The 16,119-nt window shown below is 36.2% G+C and overlaps 2 protein-coding genes and 1 long non-coding RNA gene across 3 annotated transcripts in view; all 3 read right to left on the bottom strand.

Annotated features, from left to right (window-relative positions):
* Window positions 1-3,893: 3,893 nt before the first annotated feature.
* Window positions 3,894-9,240, bottom strand: LOC107576400 (major histocompatibility complex class I-related gene protein-like; the record flags this gene model as incomplete). The annotated part of the gene is made up of 3 exons (XM_016262585.1): window positions 9,219-9,240; window positions 4,264-4,509; window positions 3,894-4,163 (listed from the first exon to the last, which is right to left on the bottom strand). Coding segments are annotated over exons 1-3 (538 nt in total), but the record flags the coding sequence as incomplete, so codon positions are not given.
* A 1,241-nt stretch (window positions 9,241-10,481) lies between these two features.
* Window positions 10,482-11,866, bottom strand: LOC107576401 (uncharacterized). Its single transcript, XR_001608049.1, has 3 exons — window positions 11,529-11,866; window positions 10,870-10,968; window positions 10,482-10,541 (listed from the first exon to the last, which is right to left on the bottom strand). It is a non-coding gene; the product is annotated as an uncharacterized lncRNA (long non-coding RNA).
* A 143-nt stretch (window positions 11,867-12,009) lies between these two features.
* The window catches only part of LOC107576399 (major histocompatibility complex class I-related gene protein-like), a gene marked incomplete at its 5' end in the record, with an annotated part of 7,729 nt that continues 3,619 nt past the window's right edge, over window positions 12,010-16,119 (bottom strand). Inside the window, 3 exons of the mRNA XM_016262583.1 lie at window positions 12,010-12,227; window positions 12,563-12,829; window positions 13,191-13,436. Of these exons, the coding sequence (XP_016118069.1) occupies window positions 12,010-12,227; window positions 12,563-12,829; window positions 13,191-13,436 (731 nt within the window). The remainder of the gene's footprint in view (window positions 12,228-12,562; window positions 12,830-13,190; window positions 13,437-16,119) is intronic.

Below are 16,119 nucleotides of genomic sequence, written 5' to 3'. Positions count from 1 at the left end.
ATGGCAGTCTGGTGACATTTAACTAGTGAAAATACAATTACAGATGTTAATAATTATATTTTTTACTAGTGGAAATGTAATTCCTGATATCAAAAATTAGAATTTTAACTAGTGAAAATTAAATTGTTGATATCAAGAATTAACATTGTTACTAGTGGAAATGTAATGCCTGATATCAAAAATTGCAATTGTTACTAGTAGAAATCCAATTCCTGGTTTCAAGAATTAGCATTTTAACTAGTAAAAACTGAATTGTTGATATCAAGAATTTATATCCTGAGAATGAATAAAAGTCAAAACGGCTTGCCATAGTCAGACTCAGCCGAGACGCAATGCGGTGTTATTTCGTCGATACTCTCCTCGATCCCTTGTTATTTCGGGCTAAAATGGTTGCTGAAGCTTTTTTTCTTTTTCTTTCCTTTTTTTTTATAAATATAACTTGGAATCAAACTCAAAAGGTATAGTGTATAGCCTATATTTGTTAATAGACTGCGTGTTTTCCTGCTGTGGCTAATGAAAACCGAAAACGGAAACCATTATGAGCAAATCATGACCAATACAAATTTGTAATGGAAGCCTATACAAACCAATAAATCCTAATGGAATATGCCCAGAACACACTACGTAATGGAAACCATTTGGTAATGGCTTTAATGGTTAATGGTTGATGGTTTGTAATGGTTTTGTAATGGAAAAGATTAGGATTTCTGTAATGGTTCTATTCTTTTTTTTCCTTCTTTTTTTTTAAGCAGGGAAGCAATATGAATGTGCTTACCTTGGTTCTTACCATCGCTCAAAAAACTGTGAAAAATAAGCCAAACTACTTTTATAAAGAGAATGTTTTTACACTTGTTAGCCATTTGCACAATTTTAGACTCGCGTCCTAGACGCACATTAAAGCTGAAGGCATCTGTTCCCGGTGTCGACTGTGCCGGACTGACCAGCTGCTAGTTTATAAACACTTTCGTTTTCGTAAAGTTAGGTAGCGTTTATTTGTCATTGTGTTTTCTGACTTGTTATAATGTTTTCTGAATTGTTGTTGTGTTTTCTGAATTGTTATTTTGTTTTTTAGACTTGCATTTGCGTTTGTAATTTGTTCTTTTGTTTTCAGAATTGTGATTTGTTCTGCACTTCTCGGCCACCGTACGTTTGCCATCTTGTATGCAAAAACATTCTGAGTGAAAACAGTATTAGACAGTATCATCAAGCGACTAAGCAGCCAGGTTATGAGAACAACGGGGAAATAAACACTTTTGCAGTCCTCTTTTTTGGTGAAATCACACACGAACATAAGCAACAACAAAATACAACATTTGCATCACAGCTTCTTTACACAGAATGTGATGATTTTTCAGTTACTAAATGTACATTAGATTTTTTTCATTTTTGTTTACAGATGTTTAGATGTTGTCAGTGCATTAATGAGCTGAAAGAAATGTCTGAGATTAGTTAAGATCTTTCTACCATGTACATAATGTTACACATTGTCCAGTACACTACACACACTCACTATTAAGACATTTATTTATTATAACCTATTGCAACACAACACATTGTCCAGAGAGGCACATTTATGCATTCAACACTCATCAATGAGACTGACTTTGACTTTGAAGCTGTACATTTGAGCAAAGTCAGTGGCGGATCTAGAAAATAATTTTTGAGGGGCGCCAACACCAAAGCAAGCCCCCATGCACAGCTTTTGGGGATTTATGGTCTGACATACGTGTGTACAGTTGTGTTCACAAATATTGTATTACCATTAAGTAATCATCTATACTGTTTAAAATGAAAAATAAATAACATTTCAATATCCATCATGGCACCAAGTCAATACACAATATAAAAAACTTCAACAGGTTATAAAAGTTTCTGAGCTTTTATCACTAAAGAAGACATGCGGTTCTATTAAAATTACATAGGCTACTTAGATGGTATAATCATGTTTAGTGCAAGTTTAAAAGCAACAAACACTTTTGAATTTCCTGACATTAGAAAGAAATACAATAATATCAAAGCACTGAAACTGGATCAGTTTCATCGTTTGATACTGAAAGATGGAGCGGTCCCAGTTATAAAAGATCCCAGTCATGATTCAGAACTGCAGACGGTTAGTGAAACGGCATCAAATGTCTGTTTTGTTGGCATTCAGCGACTCAAGTGCTCGTCACTCTTTAGCTCCGCCCACAATGCGCCTCCAGGAGCTCGGCTTTTTCCGGAGAGAATCGCAAAGCTGTATATTTCTTTTATAAATATGATCAAACTAAAGACTTTTTGGAGATATGAAGGATGCAGTACTACTCTATAGGTAGTCAAGATTAACATGAGATTGGGCGAAACTGTGTGTGTTATGCCCCCTTTAAAACAAGCCAGCATAAATTTGTCTTTCAAACTTTTCAATCTAGTTATTACAGTTTTTCTTACAGGATTTTTTTTTCAACTGCTTACATTTTCAAAACTTTGCCTCTTTTTTTTTCAAAACTTTACAAACAAATCCAAGAATTGCACGCACAAAATGCAAAATGGCTCACATCTCTTGCTAAATGAAGCACTGCATTCAAAATATCACAAACACATCTCAAAAGCAAACATTTGCAAACACCTTTGCCATAATATAAATTCCTGTTCGATGTTTGTGTGTTACATAAAGAATTGTGTGTTGTGTTTTGCAAAAAGTGTTTTATGAAATTGAAAACTGAGTCAAAGGCCGAGAATTAGTGTATGGTTTTGCAGATTTGGTGTGTGCTTGTGATGTTTGAGTGTCAGCTTTCAGAAATTGTGTGACAAGTTAAGATTTTGTGTGTAAGCAGTTGAAAAAGACTGTAAATGCTTACACACAATTCAAATACACAGATGACTTTCCTGCCCAGTGAACACTGAGATCAATACCACTGTAACACAGAACTCTTACTAGGATTCAGGAATGATGTTTGCAGCTCAATGTCTATTACAGTAGGCCTGTAGATAAATTAAATTACAGATGTATAATTCAGCAATGAACTTTTGGGGGGAAAAAATCATTTTCATTTTACTACTGTAAAGTAATCTTGCAGTAGATGAAAAGCACTAGAAAAGTTCAACTACCAAAGAATTGTATGAACTTAGCATGCACCACAATACAGTACAGTAAAAAAAAAAAAAAAAGAAAATTTGAGAATTTAGCATTCTCAGCACATTCCATGCCAAATTTCATTACAGTATGTTTCTTGGTCTCCATGCTCCCATCTTAAGCACCGCAGTCATGGATTTCGTTGCACACAGAGCCGTTCACGTGTGAACTCACGTGACTTGCTGCATGCTCTCATTCACGTCCTCCACATTCATAACCCAGCAACGTCGGGTTACTTATTACTGATATCAACCCAAATTGGGTCAAATCAAGCCAGCTTCCTAACCCAACAGTCTCAACCGAACGTTTGGATTGAAATAATTACCAGCATGTTTTATATGTGTAGGCTATAAAAAAGTACACAGTGTACGTTTTTGCTTAATCGCTTGCAAATATGAGATTGTGGTTAGGTCATACATACCCCATAATATTAGAATAGGTACCCCTTGGTTTCAAAATACTTACAGTAGAAATAATTTGTAATTTTACAGATTACTCCTTTCTTCCCCAAACTTCGCATATTGTTACCTTATACCTACACGGAGGTACTAAATAGGTACACTGTAATTACAAAAAAGTTATGCTGTAAATTCTGTTTACTTACGCAGTACATTGCGGGTTGTAATCTAAAGCGTTACCAAATCTTTTTTTAAACAGTTTTTTAGATCAGTACATTTTTAACACACTAGTATTTATTTGTCAGTGAATGATGATAAATTGCCTCTGTATCGAGAAACAACTTCCTTGAGTTATTGTGTGAAAAACTGCTCTGATTAAAACATACTCTTTTTAGTGTTATTACATGTGGAGATCCAGTGTATGCAGGTCTTGAGGTAATGCTGCAGGAGTTGGTTTCGTTCTGTTTGCTGATCCCATTTCATTTGAGTTTCTTTAGCTTTGGGGTTTTTATCAATCCACTGCAGAGCGTCAGAATTAAAGACAATGAAATCCTCTCCATCAAATCCATATTCATCAAAGACAGTCAGACTCTTCACTGTTCCATCAGAATGTTTCTCCAGTTCACAACCAGTTATTCTCTGAAGAACATGGAGCTCTACAATCACACAACACTCATGAGAACCTTACAGTACATAAAAACATACAAGAAATGTCATAATTTGTCTGATAATTGATGAGTAAAGCATGACGCTCACCAGAACACTGTGAGTCTGAGCAGTTTGACAGCGTGTTTAACTGATGCATGAACCACTCTCTAGACTCAGGTGGTTCTGCAGGAGCTTTGATCCAGTCATCTGCAGTCAGACTCGATCTTATCCAGACTCTTTCTTCATTACTGTATTGAGCAATCTCTCTGCCATCACACACACACACAGCTTTGAACACAGGGTGTGTGTTTGCTTTGCAATCGGCTGTAAACTTGTAGCTGAGGAAGTGTTTCTCTGAGGAACACAGAATACAAACAACAACAAAAAACCTGTTTATAATAGTTTCAATGTAGCTGTCATCTGTTGGTCAGGTGGAAGTGCTGTACAGAAATGAATGAACCTTGTTCCTACCTTGCCTCGCGTAGCTTAGAAAAGGATAAGACAAAAAACGGCGGCTCTAGAATTTCTTGGCTGTGCTAAGGGGGGACTTAATTATGGAAGCCTATTTCTGCCACTGAATTAAAAATAAAACAAGGTAATTGTGACTTTTTATCTCACAATTGTGGCTTTTTTTCCCCGCAGAAATGCAGTTAATTTTTTTCTGAGAAAAAAAGTCAGAATTGTGAGCGATAATTTCTTTTTTTCTCAAAATTGCATGATATAAACTCGCAATTGCTAGTTATAAATTCAGAATTGAGATAAAAACTTGCAACTGAAAGAATATAGTCTTTTTCCCCCTTTAGAATTGGACTTGATAACTTGCAATTATGAGTTTATCCCCCGGTTTCACAGACAAGGCTTAAGCCTAGTCCCAGACTTAAATGTAAGTCTTAGCTGTTTCAACTGAAAGAAACTTGCACGGATTAATCTTAAAATATATAAATGACATTGTTTTCTCTCAAGAGGGACAGTAATGTTTTTTTCTAAGGCACGTTTATAAAAATGACCCAAATGTCCTAATTAAACTATGACTGAAAAACAGTCATAATTGTGAGATATAAACAGAAGTTTATATCACACAATTCTGAAACAAAAGTCGGAATTAGAAGCAAAGATGACTGCACTTGTTACTCTGACGAATGAAGTCTATATGCACATTAAAACATTTATTAAACTTTATTTTACTTTTCATGAAAGACTTTTATTTTTTCATGAAAAAAAAAACAGGAAAATCATTAGGAAGTCCTCGAAGGGATCTGCGTTGGTGCTATGCAAATTTCTGGCCGAAATTAACTAGAAGAATAACAAAGTGCAGCAAATGCTAAAACTGTTTGAGCTACAAACCAGTGTGTTTATAATTGACAATACATTAAAATAATATGGTAAGAAACATCAGTCTGCAATATCAAGCAGCAAAACAAGCTGTTCTGTACAGCTAAAAATAGATGGAAGTGGATGACGCTGGAAGCCAGACATATTAAATTTACCAATGGTCACTAATGTTAGCTAAGTTGTAAACATCAGGTTGATTTGTTGCTAAAAGTTGCTAAATGATGTTGAGCAGTGACATCTTTACATAACAAAAACAGTTTCATTGGGTAGAACACACTATAGCTGTGTCCCCATTTGTGTATTTATGAACTATTCTATGGCGTTTTGTAGTTTAAATGGTGCAAAGTTGTGTGTTCACAATGAAAATTACAACAAGAAATAGTGAACTTTGAATACCTGGATGATGCACATAAATAACTGCAAAACAAAATGTGTAATGTTAGGTACTTCATTCACTCAACTGCCACAGCTAAGTTGGCTACGCAGTCTGTAACAGAAACATAACTGATCAAAAGCATCGTAAGCTTAAGTACATCGTAGACACATTGAAACCAATGGAGCTACGATCAACATACGCTTACAATGATTTTGGGAAACGCAGCCCAGTTCATCTTTCGATTACAGAATCAGATCAGAAATCAAGAAGACTGGATTGACGAGCACCTCAGTGCTTAGCAACATGGGTAGACTTAACTGCTAGTTTAAAAACCCAAACACCAGAAAGCAGTCCAGACTATGTTTGCAAGTTCCTCTGGCACCGTGGGACAGACCAGTGTATTATTACCTACTTAATGTCATATTTTTATATTTATAGTCTGGAATAAGTCTAATCACTGATATACTCTTCATAACCATCATAACCATGTGCAAGGCTGAAACATTCCATGCACATGCTTTAACACAAATTGTTGATTTGGTGTTGACTAATTAGTTTACCCCCAAGAATGTTTAGTTTATAGAGGTGTAGCCGATTGATTGAGACGTCTCAATCAATCGGCTACAGAGGCAACGTCATACCTGTCAACCCTCACAGCACTAAGTTGATGTATTTCCTCAGCGACCAGCACAGATCAGCTCCAGGCATGATGAAGCAGATATCGTCCTCTTTTGGAAGACCAAACAAAGTAGTTTCGCTTTCACAACAAAACACACAGAGCCTTCACGACATGGCGGCAGCGGCAACAATACTACAACGAGAATAAAAGTTATGCCTTCTTTCTTTGCGTGAACATTTGGGCGGCGTTATGCAAATCTTCCCACATAGTGATGTAGACATGTGGGGGCGTGTTAGAACGAGCCGTTTTAGGTAGGTGTGGCTGACTCTTAATTTTATAAAGAATATCTCTCTGGATTTGAGACTTCAGTCTTTGCAACTTTACAGATCTTTTTTATGCACCAAGAGCTTGTAACACTCCAAAGAGAAAGGAACAATTGAAATCGCATCATATGACCCCTTTAAATATTTTCCTGTATTTCTCCCGTATTTTGAATCTTTCTATTAAAAAACTCCCACTTATATGTTTGCTACATTCGCTTCCGGTAAAACTCCCGTAATTTGTATGGGCCAAACCTCATTATATGAATAATCATGACAACAAATTCCAAGGTTGTCCAGTTGCCAGATCTTGTATGAAACGCACCTTTCTCACACGATCAACGCATACAAATTTCAACCCATTTGTCCCCTCAACTTGGCAACCTACATCCCAGTGATGCTATTGATATCTGTGCAAGGAGTACCGCGGGAAGGAAACAAGGATCACTGGTAGAAATGGGAGAAGAAGACTCAGGTGGTGCTCCAGTGAAAAAAAAATAAATACATGTACATGTATAATGAAATATAGCTTACACTTCAAAAGGCTATTTAATTGATTAAATATGAGCGCTGCAAGTTTCAAAGTCAGGTGCTGCCTTTGTTTACTGCGGTTACTGGGGAAAACGGCTAATTCCTGGCAAAAAGCGCCACCTGCTGGCAGAGAATGAATTAGCATTTTTCAATAAGCCCTTCTGCTCTTTATTTAGACCAAAGCCAAAAATGAACCTTATTTTTATGCAGAAAACACGCAGTTGTAAATGTGAACTAGAGGATAGACAAGAAGAAATAAATAAATTATAAAACTCTAAAGATATAGCCTACACTAAGATATATTTGTTACTAAATGAATATAAATGTTTGATAATAATTGTTTAAATTAAAATAATATAATATAATATAATATAATATAATAATTGTTACTTTTGACTCTGACCTGACTGTGAAGGAAGTCACAGGGGAAAGAATGAGATTGTTTTTGAAGTTGCTTGTGGTTGGCATCTGTATTGAAACTAAGTATTTGTATTTGTCTAAGTATTGACACGTCTAGGCTATATGGCCTTCAAACATGGTCTTATGATAAAAAATATTGAGGTAAACACACTGAATAATCACTTTTGTGATTATGTTTTGACACATGTTAGTCTGCCACACTTACAAGACAGAACAATGTAACTAATTAATGAGAAGACCATGGGAAAGGAGTTAGGGAGTGTTGGGAGGAGAACACCTGCAATAAGATCTAAGACATTTAAAAATGTCAGCTGTGAGTGAGATGGCCAGATGTTCAGCAGGCATCTCTGCTTTTTGTCTCCTCTAATAAAATCCAATTTTGTCCTCTGGAAACTTTTCTTCACTGCATGGCTCAGCTCTACTTTTCTTTGTTCCAAGACAATTAGATGAGAAATGTTTTAATTATAATTTTTAGAGGCCTTATATTTAGTTTTCTCTGATTATCTAACAGACGTTGCATTCATATGAGCTGAGAGAAATGTCCGATATCAGTGAAGATCTTCATACCTAAACATCATGTTTGTCCATAAACACACACTCACACTTAAGACATTTGTTTCTTATATTGCACACTGAACACAACACATTGTCAAAACAGGCACATTTTGCATGAGTCAGACACTTTTATCAATAACACTTAACATTGCATTCAGTCTATATATCTGATCCCTGGGAATAAAACTCATGACCTTTGGATCGCAAACACAGTAATCATGATTGTGCAAGTTACAGGATCCCTGTATCATGATATAGTGTTCCTGTAGCTGAGCTTATAATGATGGAGCACGATAAAGTAAACATTACAAAGAACACTATTAAAGCAACAAAGATAATTAAGCTTTGTGCACACAGTACAACAGGTTTTACACAAAAACTAAAAAGAAGAAAATGAGTCTTTAGACACATCAGTACATTTTAACCATGACTGCTAAAAGTTGTATTGCACTAAAGCAGGGCTGTACAGTGCGACATATACAGTATGAGGCATCCACCTCATAGCTACTGTACAATGCGACATACATTCACATCAAATGTTAACTCCTCAGTAGAGTTACATTCGTGGGACACTGCACTTATGAGCAATCACAAAAGTACATTATTTGCATCTGCTTAAACATTTAATTCACGTGCTGTTCTGACATGCTACACATGAAGCGCGCACACCGCACACCACCTGATTTTAAATTGTCTTTCACGTCTAATTGATTTTGCATCTGATCTAATACTGTCAAAAACACACAATGTTTACATTTAAACACAGATGGTTATGTCTAAAATGAAAGTAAACAGTTGAGAGAGAAACGGATGCGTGCAGCTTAAGTGACAGGACTAAACTTGCTGCCGCTTGTGATTAAAGGAATAGTTCACCCAAAAATTACATTTCTGTCATTATTTGCTCACTCACGTTGTCCCAAACCTATATTCATTTCTTTCTTGTGCTGAACACAAAATAAGATGTTTTAAAGAATGTAAGTTACCATTTTCTTTAACGGAGTGTCTATTTACACTAAGTGCAAATAGCTGCCTTGTTGGCAGAGGCTATTTACAGTAACTCCGCCCACCAAGGTGTGCTTGGGATAATCAACACTGAAAAAGACACATGTTATACATCAGTATGACCTTTGCAATAAGTAGTATGGCAGAAAATCTTGCTATTTTAACACAGTGTAAATAGAATCTATAACTATTTGCACTTAGTGTAAATAGCATATCATTAAAAAATACTGCTATTTGCCCTTAGTGTAAATAGTATCTATCGCTAAGAAAATATGCTATTTGCACTTAGTGTAAATAGCCACTGCCTTTTTTTAATAGACCCTTTTCACATTTCCGGGTTTCTCAGCAGCGGAAGTCATCATAGATGGGTAAATATATAGTGGTGAATGGGAGACTACCACAAATATATATCTTTTTTTGCATTCCCATTTGCTCAAATAGCAAAAGAAAAACTACACGATAATGTTTTCATGACTTTCCAAAAAAATTAAAAATAAATAGAGAGAGATAGACTGATAATGACCGTCACTCCCATAGACGCAGTATTAGAAACACCCTCGCATTAGCGATAATTATTTTTTTGTAATTCGGTGCAAAGGTAATATAATACAAAATATAGTGTTATCGCGTCATCCCAGTTTTGTGAAAAGGGTCCATAACAAAGATAAAATAATGACAAGGATTTTTTTATCTGCGCCCACTTTGGCCTTAATCTCTGCCATTCTTTATTATTTTATATTTTGTTGAGGTTTAGGTGTTATGTTTCTGCACTCTTCCATTTTAAGCAAATACAGAAAAATGTAGCTTGTACATAGCACATTGTTTTGTTTAAAACTATTTTTGTGATGGTTTGTATTTTTTATGCTCTTTGGAACATCAGTGTCTGTTTAGGTGATGGACTCCTTCACTTGTGTTTGTTTTCAGACATGATAACTGACGTTTTATACTTGTACTTCAACTTTTTGGCCTGTACTACAAAATTTTCAACCTCTGTAGCACCAGTGCTATGTGCAAAAAAGGTTAACATGCAGCCCTTATTAAAGAGTGTAACACTGTAACATCGATCACTTAGGTTCTATGTGCATCTGACATTAACAGGCATTTAAAAGAGCACTTTTGATCATACCACCGATGTGATCTGAATGCTTTGAAATGTTTCGAGAATCTCACGCTCGCTGGACTGAGGATCTGTACAATCACTCCAACTTATTTGGGTAACTTCTCATCTGAGCTGGGAAACATCAAAGAATATAAAAATTAATTTTGAGTGCATAAATACCATGCATGTTCTATGTTTATGTCAAGCTGCAATTATGCATGCCACACTTCACATTTGTTTGCTAAATATTATAAATAATCTTACTTGTAGTCTATCATTAAATGAAATTCAAATAATCAAAATAATCAAAATATCATCATCATAACAATCACCTCACCATGTTCACATAGTTCTACCATCATATACTGTCAAACTGTTCATACATATTTAAAATATTGGGGGGAAAAAACAACAGAGAGATTTAATGCTGCAATGATCATATTTAATATTTAGAGCTTACCATTTGAGATTTTCTAATGGTAGATGCAGCAACCAATCACAGGGAGAAATATAACTACAGCTGCTGCTATTCCTGCTATAACAGACCATAAAGATTCTGCTGAAGAAAAAAAAAAGCATCATAAATACTTTTAAATTGTTGAACAGAGTTGAACCTTAATTGTTTGTGCCAATTACACTACATTATTTAAAGGGCTCATGAAATGGAGAATCAAAATGTCCTTGATATTTACACATATGATGAGAGGTTACTTTACAATAAAACCTCAAAGCTATCTCTCCAGTTTAGATCCTTCTGAAACAGCAGAATATCGATCCAAAAGATCAAACTATATTAAAAATGCCTAGGTGATTAAACAGGAGTAGTTTTGTTAGTTGATCTCATTTCACAACAGACTCTCCAAATGCTGCCAGTTTTTTTTTTAAACATCTTACATTGAAGCGTTTGTGACAGAGTGAAATTGAAGATGGAACATTATCATTTTTATAAAATATGACATAATATGAACATCTGAAAATACATTTCATGACCCCTTTAATTACATTAAAAACATAAACACTATTTCTCTTTCTACAGTTAGTGATTTGTATTTAATCTTCACGTTATAATTGCAGAAGCTGCATTAGTGCATAACGGATATTCTAATCATAATCACTCACCACTAAATGTTTGTTGATATATAGTCCACACTGTTAAAACCGGTCGTGTCTGAGTCAGACTGCTGTGAACGACCAGACAGTCATAAGATCCTTTGTGATTTGCATCAGTCTCCACACTGGATCTCATCTGAAAGGTTTCATCAGCATTTGGTCTGATTCCAGATGATGTTTGGTTCTCAAGAACAGTTTCGTCCGATCTGATGTTCATCTCAATATCTCTGGGGTAGAAACCAGTGGCCAGACAGCTCAGAACCAGCTTGCTTTGATCATCAGGAGCTTTCTTCACAAACACATGAACATCTGGTGGAGCTGGAGAAGAAAATAATAATGCAATTAACAAACAAATATTGATAAAGACCTTGGTTTTGTCTCTGTGAGAAAAAAAAAACAGAAGAAAACAAGCCGTATAGGTTTTGAAAGCTTAATCAGTATGAGCCTTTTTAATTTTCTATTTCATGATAGTTAGTAGATATTTAATAAATTAGTAAGCTGCATCAGTCTCCACACTGGATCTCATCTGAAAGGTTTCATCAGCATTTGGTCTGATTCCAGATGATGTTTGGTTCTCAAGAACAGTTTCGTCCAATCTGATGTTCATCTCAACATCTCTGGGGTAGAAACCAGTGGCCAGACAGCTCAGAACCAGCTTGCTTTGATCATCAGGAGCTTTCTTCACAAACACATGAACATCTGGTGGAGCTGGAGAAGAAAATAATAATGCAATTAACAAACAAATATTGATAAAGACCTTGGTTTTGTCTCTGTGAGAAAAAAAAAACAGAAGAAAACAAGCCGTATAGGTTTTGAAAGCTATAATCAGTATGAGCCTTTTTAATTTTCTATTTCATGATAGTTAGTAGATATTTAATAAATTAGTAAACTGACATGCAATCTGTGACAGTCAAACTCCTGCAATCCAGATGAACAATAAGAAGTGTAGAGAAAACTCTCTTAAAAACTCTTTATAGGAGAACTGTATCGAGAAACAACTTCCTTGAGTTATTGTGTGAAAAACTGCTCTGATTAAAACATACTCTTTTTAGTGTTATTACATGTGGAGATCCAGTGCATGCAGGTCTTGAGGTAATGCTGCAGGAGTTGGTTTCGTTCTGTTTGTTGATCCCATTCCCTTTTAGTTTCTTTAGCTTTGGGGTTTTTATCAATCCACTGCAGAGCGTCAGAATTAAAGACAATGAAATCCTCTCCATCAAATCCATATTCGTCAAACACTGTCAGATTCACTGTTCCATCAGGAAGTTTCTCCAGTTCACAACCAGTTATTCTCTGAAGAACATGGAGCTCTGCAATCACAGAACAACACTCATGAGAACCTTACAGTACATAAACAAATACGGTAACACTATAGGGACCAATTCTCAGTATTAACTAGTGCTTATTAGTATGCGTATAATTAACATATTGGCTGTTTCTTGGTACTTATAAAGCACATATTCTGCATGACCATATTCTACATCCCTAATCCTACACTTAACAACTACCTTACTAATTATTAATAAGCAGCAAATTACGAGTTTATTTTGGCAAAAGTCGTAGTTAATGGTTTGTTAATAGCGAGAATTGGACCTTAAAATAAAGTGTGACCACAAATACATGCAATTTCATAATTTGTCTGATAATTGATGAGTAAAGCATGAAGCTCACCAGAACACTGTGAGTCTGAGCAGTTTGACAGCGTGTTTAACTGATGCATGAACCACTCTCTAGACTCAGGTGGTTCTGCAGGAGCTTTGATCCAGTCATCTGCAGTCAGACTCGATCTTATCCAGACTCTTTCTTCATTACTGTATTGAGCAATCTCTCTGCCATCACACACACACACAGCTTTGAACACAGGGTGTGTGTTTGCTTTGCAATCGGCTGTAAACTTGTAGCTGAGGAAGTGTTTCTCTGAGGAACACAGAATACAAACAACAATAAAAACATGATACACTATGTAAAAGGAATGGCAGAATTATGTTTGCTAAAAGCATCTTAAATATGAAAAACCGCTTATAATAGTTTCAATGTAGCTGCCATCAGAAGGAAGTAAAACCTTGTTCTTACCTTGCCTTGCGTCGATCAGAAAACGATAAGGCAACAGAAACACGCAGATCGTTCTTATGTCTGTAAAACATGTTTTAAACGAGAGTCTATCGAACATTTTTGACCTGAAATACTGGACGAGCGCCTTGTACATTTACATAAGAAACTGGAAGTTGACGTGTTGAAATGAGAAGAGTGTGGCTGAAGAGGTGCAGTTGCATTCTTGATGTATTCAAGATGGCTGTGTTCCGGAAGCTGATTTCTGTGAATGTGCAAGACATATTAATGAGAAGAATAACATAAAACGTTTTGTGCTGCAAACCAGTGTGTTTACAAGACAATACATTCAAATAATAATGGTACGAAACACCAGTTTGCAATATCAAGCAGCAAAACGAGCTGTTTTGTACAGCTAAAAATAGCTGGAAGTGGAGCACACTGGAAGCCACACACATTTAATTTAAAAATAGCTGTGCCTACCAAAAAGCAGGTTGATTCATTGCTAAAAGCTATGACATCAACGAAAAACAGTGTCACTGAGTAGAATACACAATAAGGTGCATCCCAATTTGCTTAAGCACTATTCTATGCTGTTGTATAGTTGAAATAGTGTGAGCAGTGTGTTCACAATGAAATTCCAACAAGAAAAAGTGCACTTCAACCATCTTTGGGGTTTATAAATGGTGCTAAGAAATTTGCATTTAAAATGCAATACACTCTAAAAAATGCTGGGTTATTTTTTTTAAGCCAAATACTGGGTTCAGCCTGTTGGGTAATTTTATTGGGTTGTTTTTACAATTTTTACCCAGGTGCTGGGTTGTTTTTCTGTAACTAAGCTGCTGGGTTATTTTTTTCTACCCAACCGCTGAGTTGAGCCTGCTGGGTAGTTAGGAGAGAGCGGTTCTTCAGCGAAATAAAGGTTTGTATACATAGTCTTTATTGTGCTGTATATTACATTATTTTATGCAACGCAACATACAAGGACGAGATGTCAGTCAGCTAAATGCATCAGCAGCAGTCGGTCGTTTCGCGTAATGGAAACGCATTTTGCCTTGCATAACTAACTAATAACTGATTTTATTCTCTATAAAGCTGAATATGGGGAAGTCGTGGCCTAATGGGTTAGAGAGTCGGACTCGTAACCCAAAAGGTGTGGGTTCGAGTCTCGTACCGGCAGGGACTGTAGGTGGGGGGAGTGAATGTACAGCGCTCTCTCCCACCTTCAATACCACGACTGAGGTGCCCTTGAGCAAGCCACCGAGCCCCCAACTGCTCCCCGCAGCATAAAAAAATGGCTGCCCACTGCTCCGGGTGTGTGTTCATGGTGTGTGTGTGTTCACTGCTGTGTGTGTGCACTTAGGATGGGATAAATGCAGAGCACTAATTCCGAGTATGGGTCACCATACTTGGCCACATGTCACGTCACATATAATTAATTTAATGTTAAAATATGTTCTCTAATTTCAGTACTGTATGTTTCTGGGCAGGTTATGGAGTCAGTCATGGCATCTTTCAGCTACGAGTGAAACGCGAGGCGGTGGTCTGAGGTTCGCAGTTCCCCCGCGAACAGCAGCCCTTGTCCAAAACAGCTCTGTTCACAGCATTTTTTAGAGTTAATAGTCAACCAATAAAATAAAAGTTTAGTGATGTCATATGACATCCCCTTCAACCAGTAGAATTCAAATTTATTTGCCATGTGCTTCCCATTTTTAGGTAGTAAAGGAGACTTTAGCACACCTACATGCTCTCAAGGCTCTATAGTGAGCTCATTTTAGACTAGAAAATGCATATACATTCAAGTTATAAAAAATATAATTTTAGATCGAAATGTTCTAATGTTTTTTGTCATTTTTAATGCACTTTTATAAAAACAATAACTCAGAGGTCCAAAAATCTAAGCATCATGCATAACAAAGTCCTATTATGGGATGCATATTTTGCGTAGCTAGCACTATTGACATGTGTTTTAGGTTTATTTTTGTAAAATTTTGGGAAGATGGAGAGACAAATCTGGACTTATTTCAAAAAGTATTGATGATAGTGACAGGAATGCATCAGAAAATCAGATTGTAGTAATAAAAAGTTTTTTGAGGACCAAAGAGGACAGAAGCAATGAGGTTGAGGGCAGTGAAGAAAATTAGGTTGTTGTGAAATTCAGGCATTTGGGTGCATTGCCAGTTTGAAAGATGTGATCCATACAACAACTAGATTTCAGAAAAGATGCCAATGTCTATTGTTGACCATGTCAAATAGATGAGCCCCAGAGATGGATTCCCTCCAAAGACCTCATCATAGACGGCCACCGGGACAAGACCACGGGAACAAGATGATTCCTCTGCACAATCTGACTCTGCTGCAACCTAGAATTTAACTGCTGGTTTTGTCTAGCCAGAGGAGAACGGCACACTATTTCCCTGTTTAATACTGTAAAACTGCTTTGACACAATCTGCATTGTAAAAAGCGTTATATAAATAATGGTGACTTGACTATTCTGACATGCAACGATGCTCCAATGATGACTGCACAAGTCAACATCTACTTATGTGT

The sequence above is a fragment of the Sinocyclocheilus grahami genome, unplaced genomic scaffold, assembly GCF_001515645.1.
Source record: "Sinocyclocheilus grahami isolate Dianchi unplaced genomic scaffold, SAMN03320097.WGS_v1.1 scaffold3626.1, whole genome shotgun sequence".
Lineage (NCBI taxonomy): Eukaryota > Metazoa > Chordata > Actinopteri > Cypriniformes > Cyprinidae > Sinocyclocheilus > Sinocyclocheilus grahami.
This window is presented reverse-complemented; position numbering and strand designations above follow the sequence as displayed.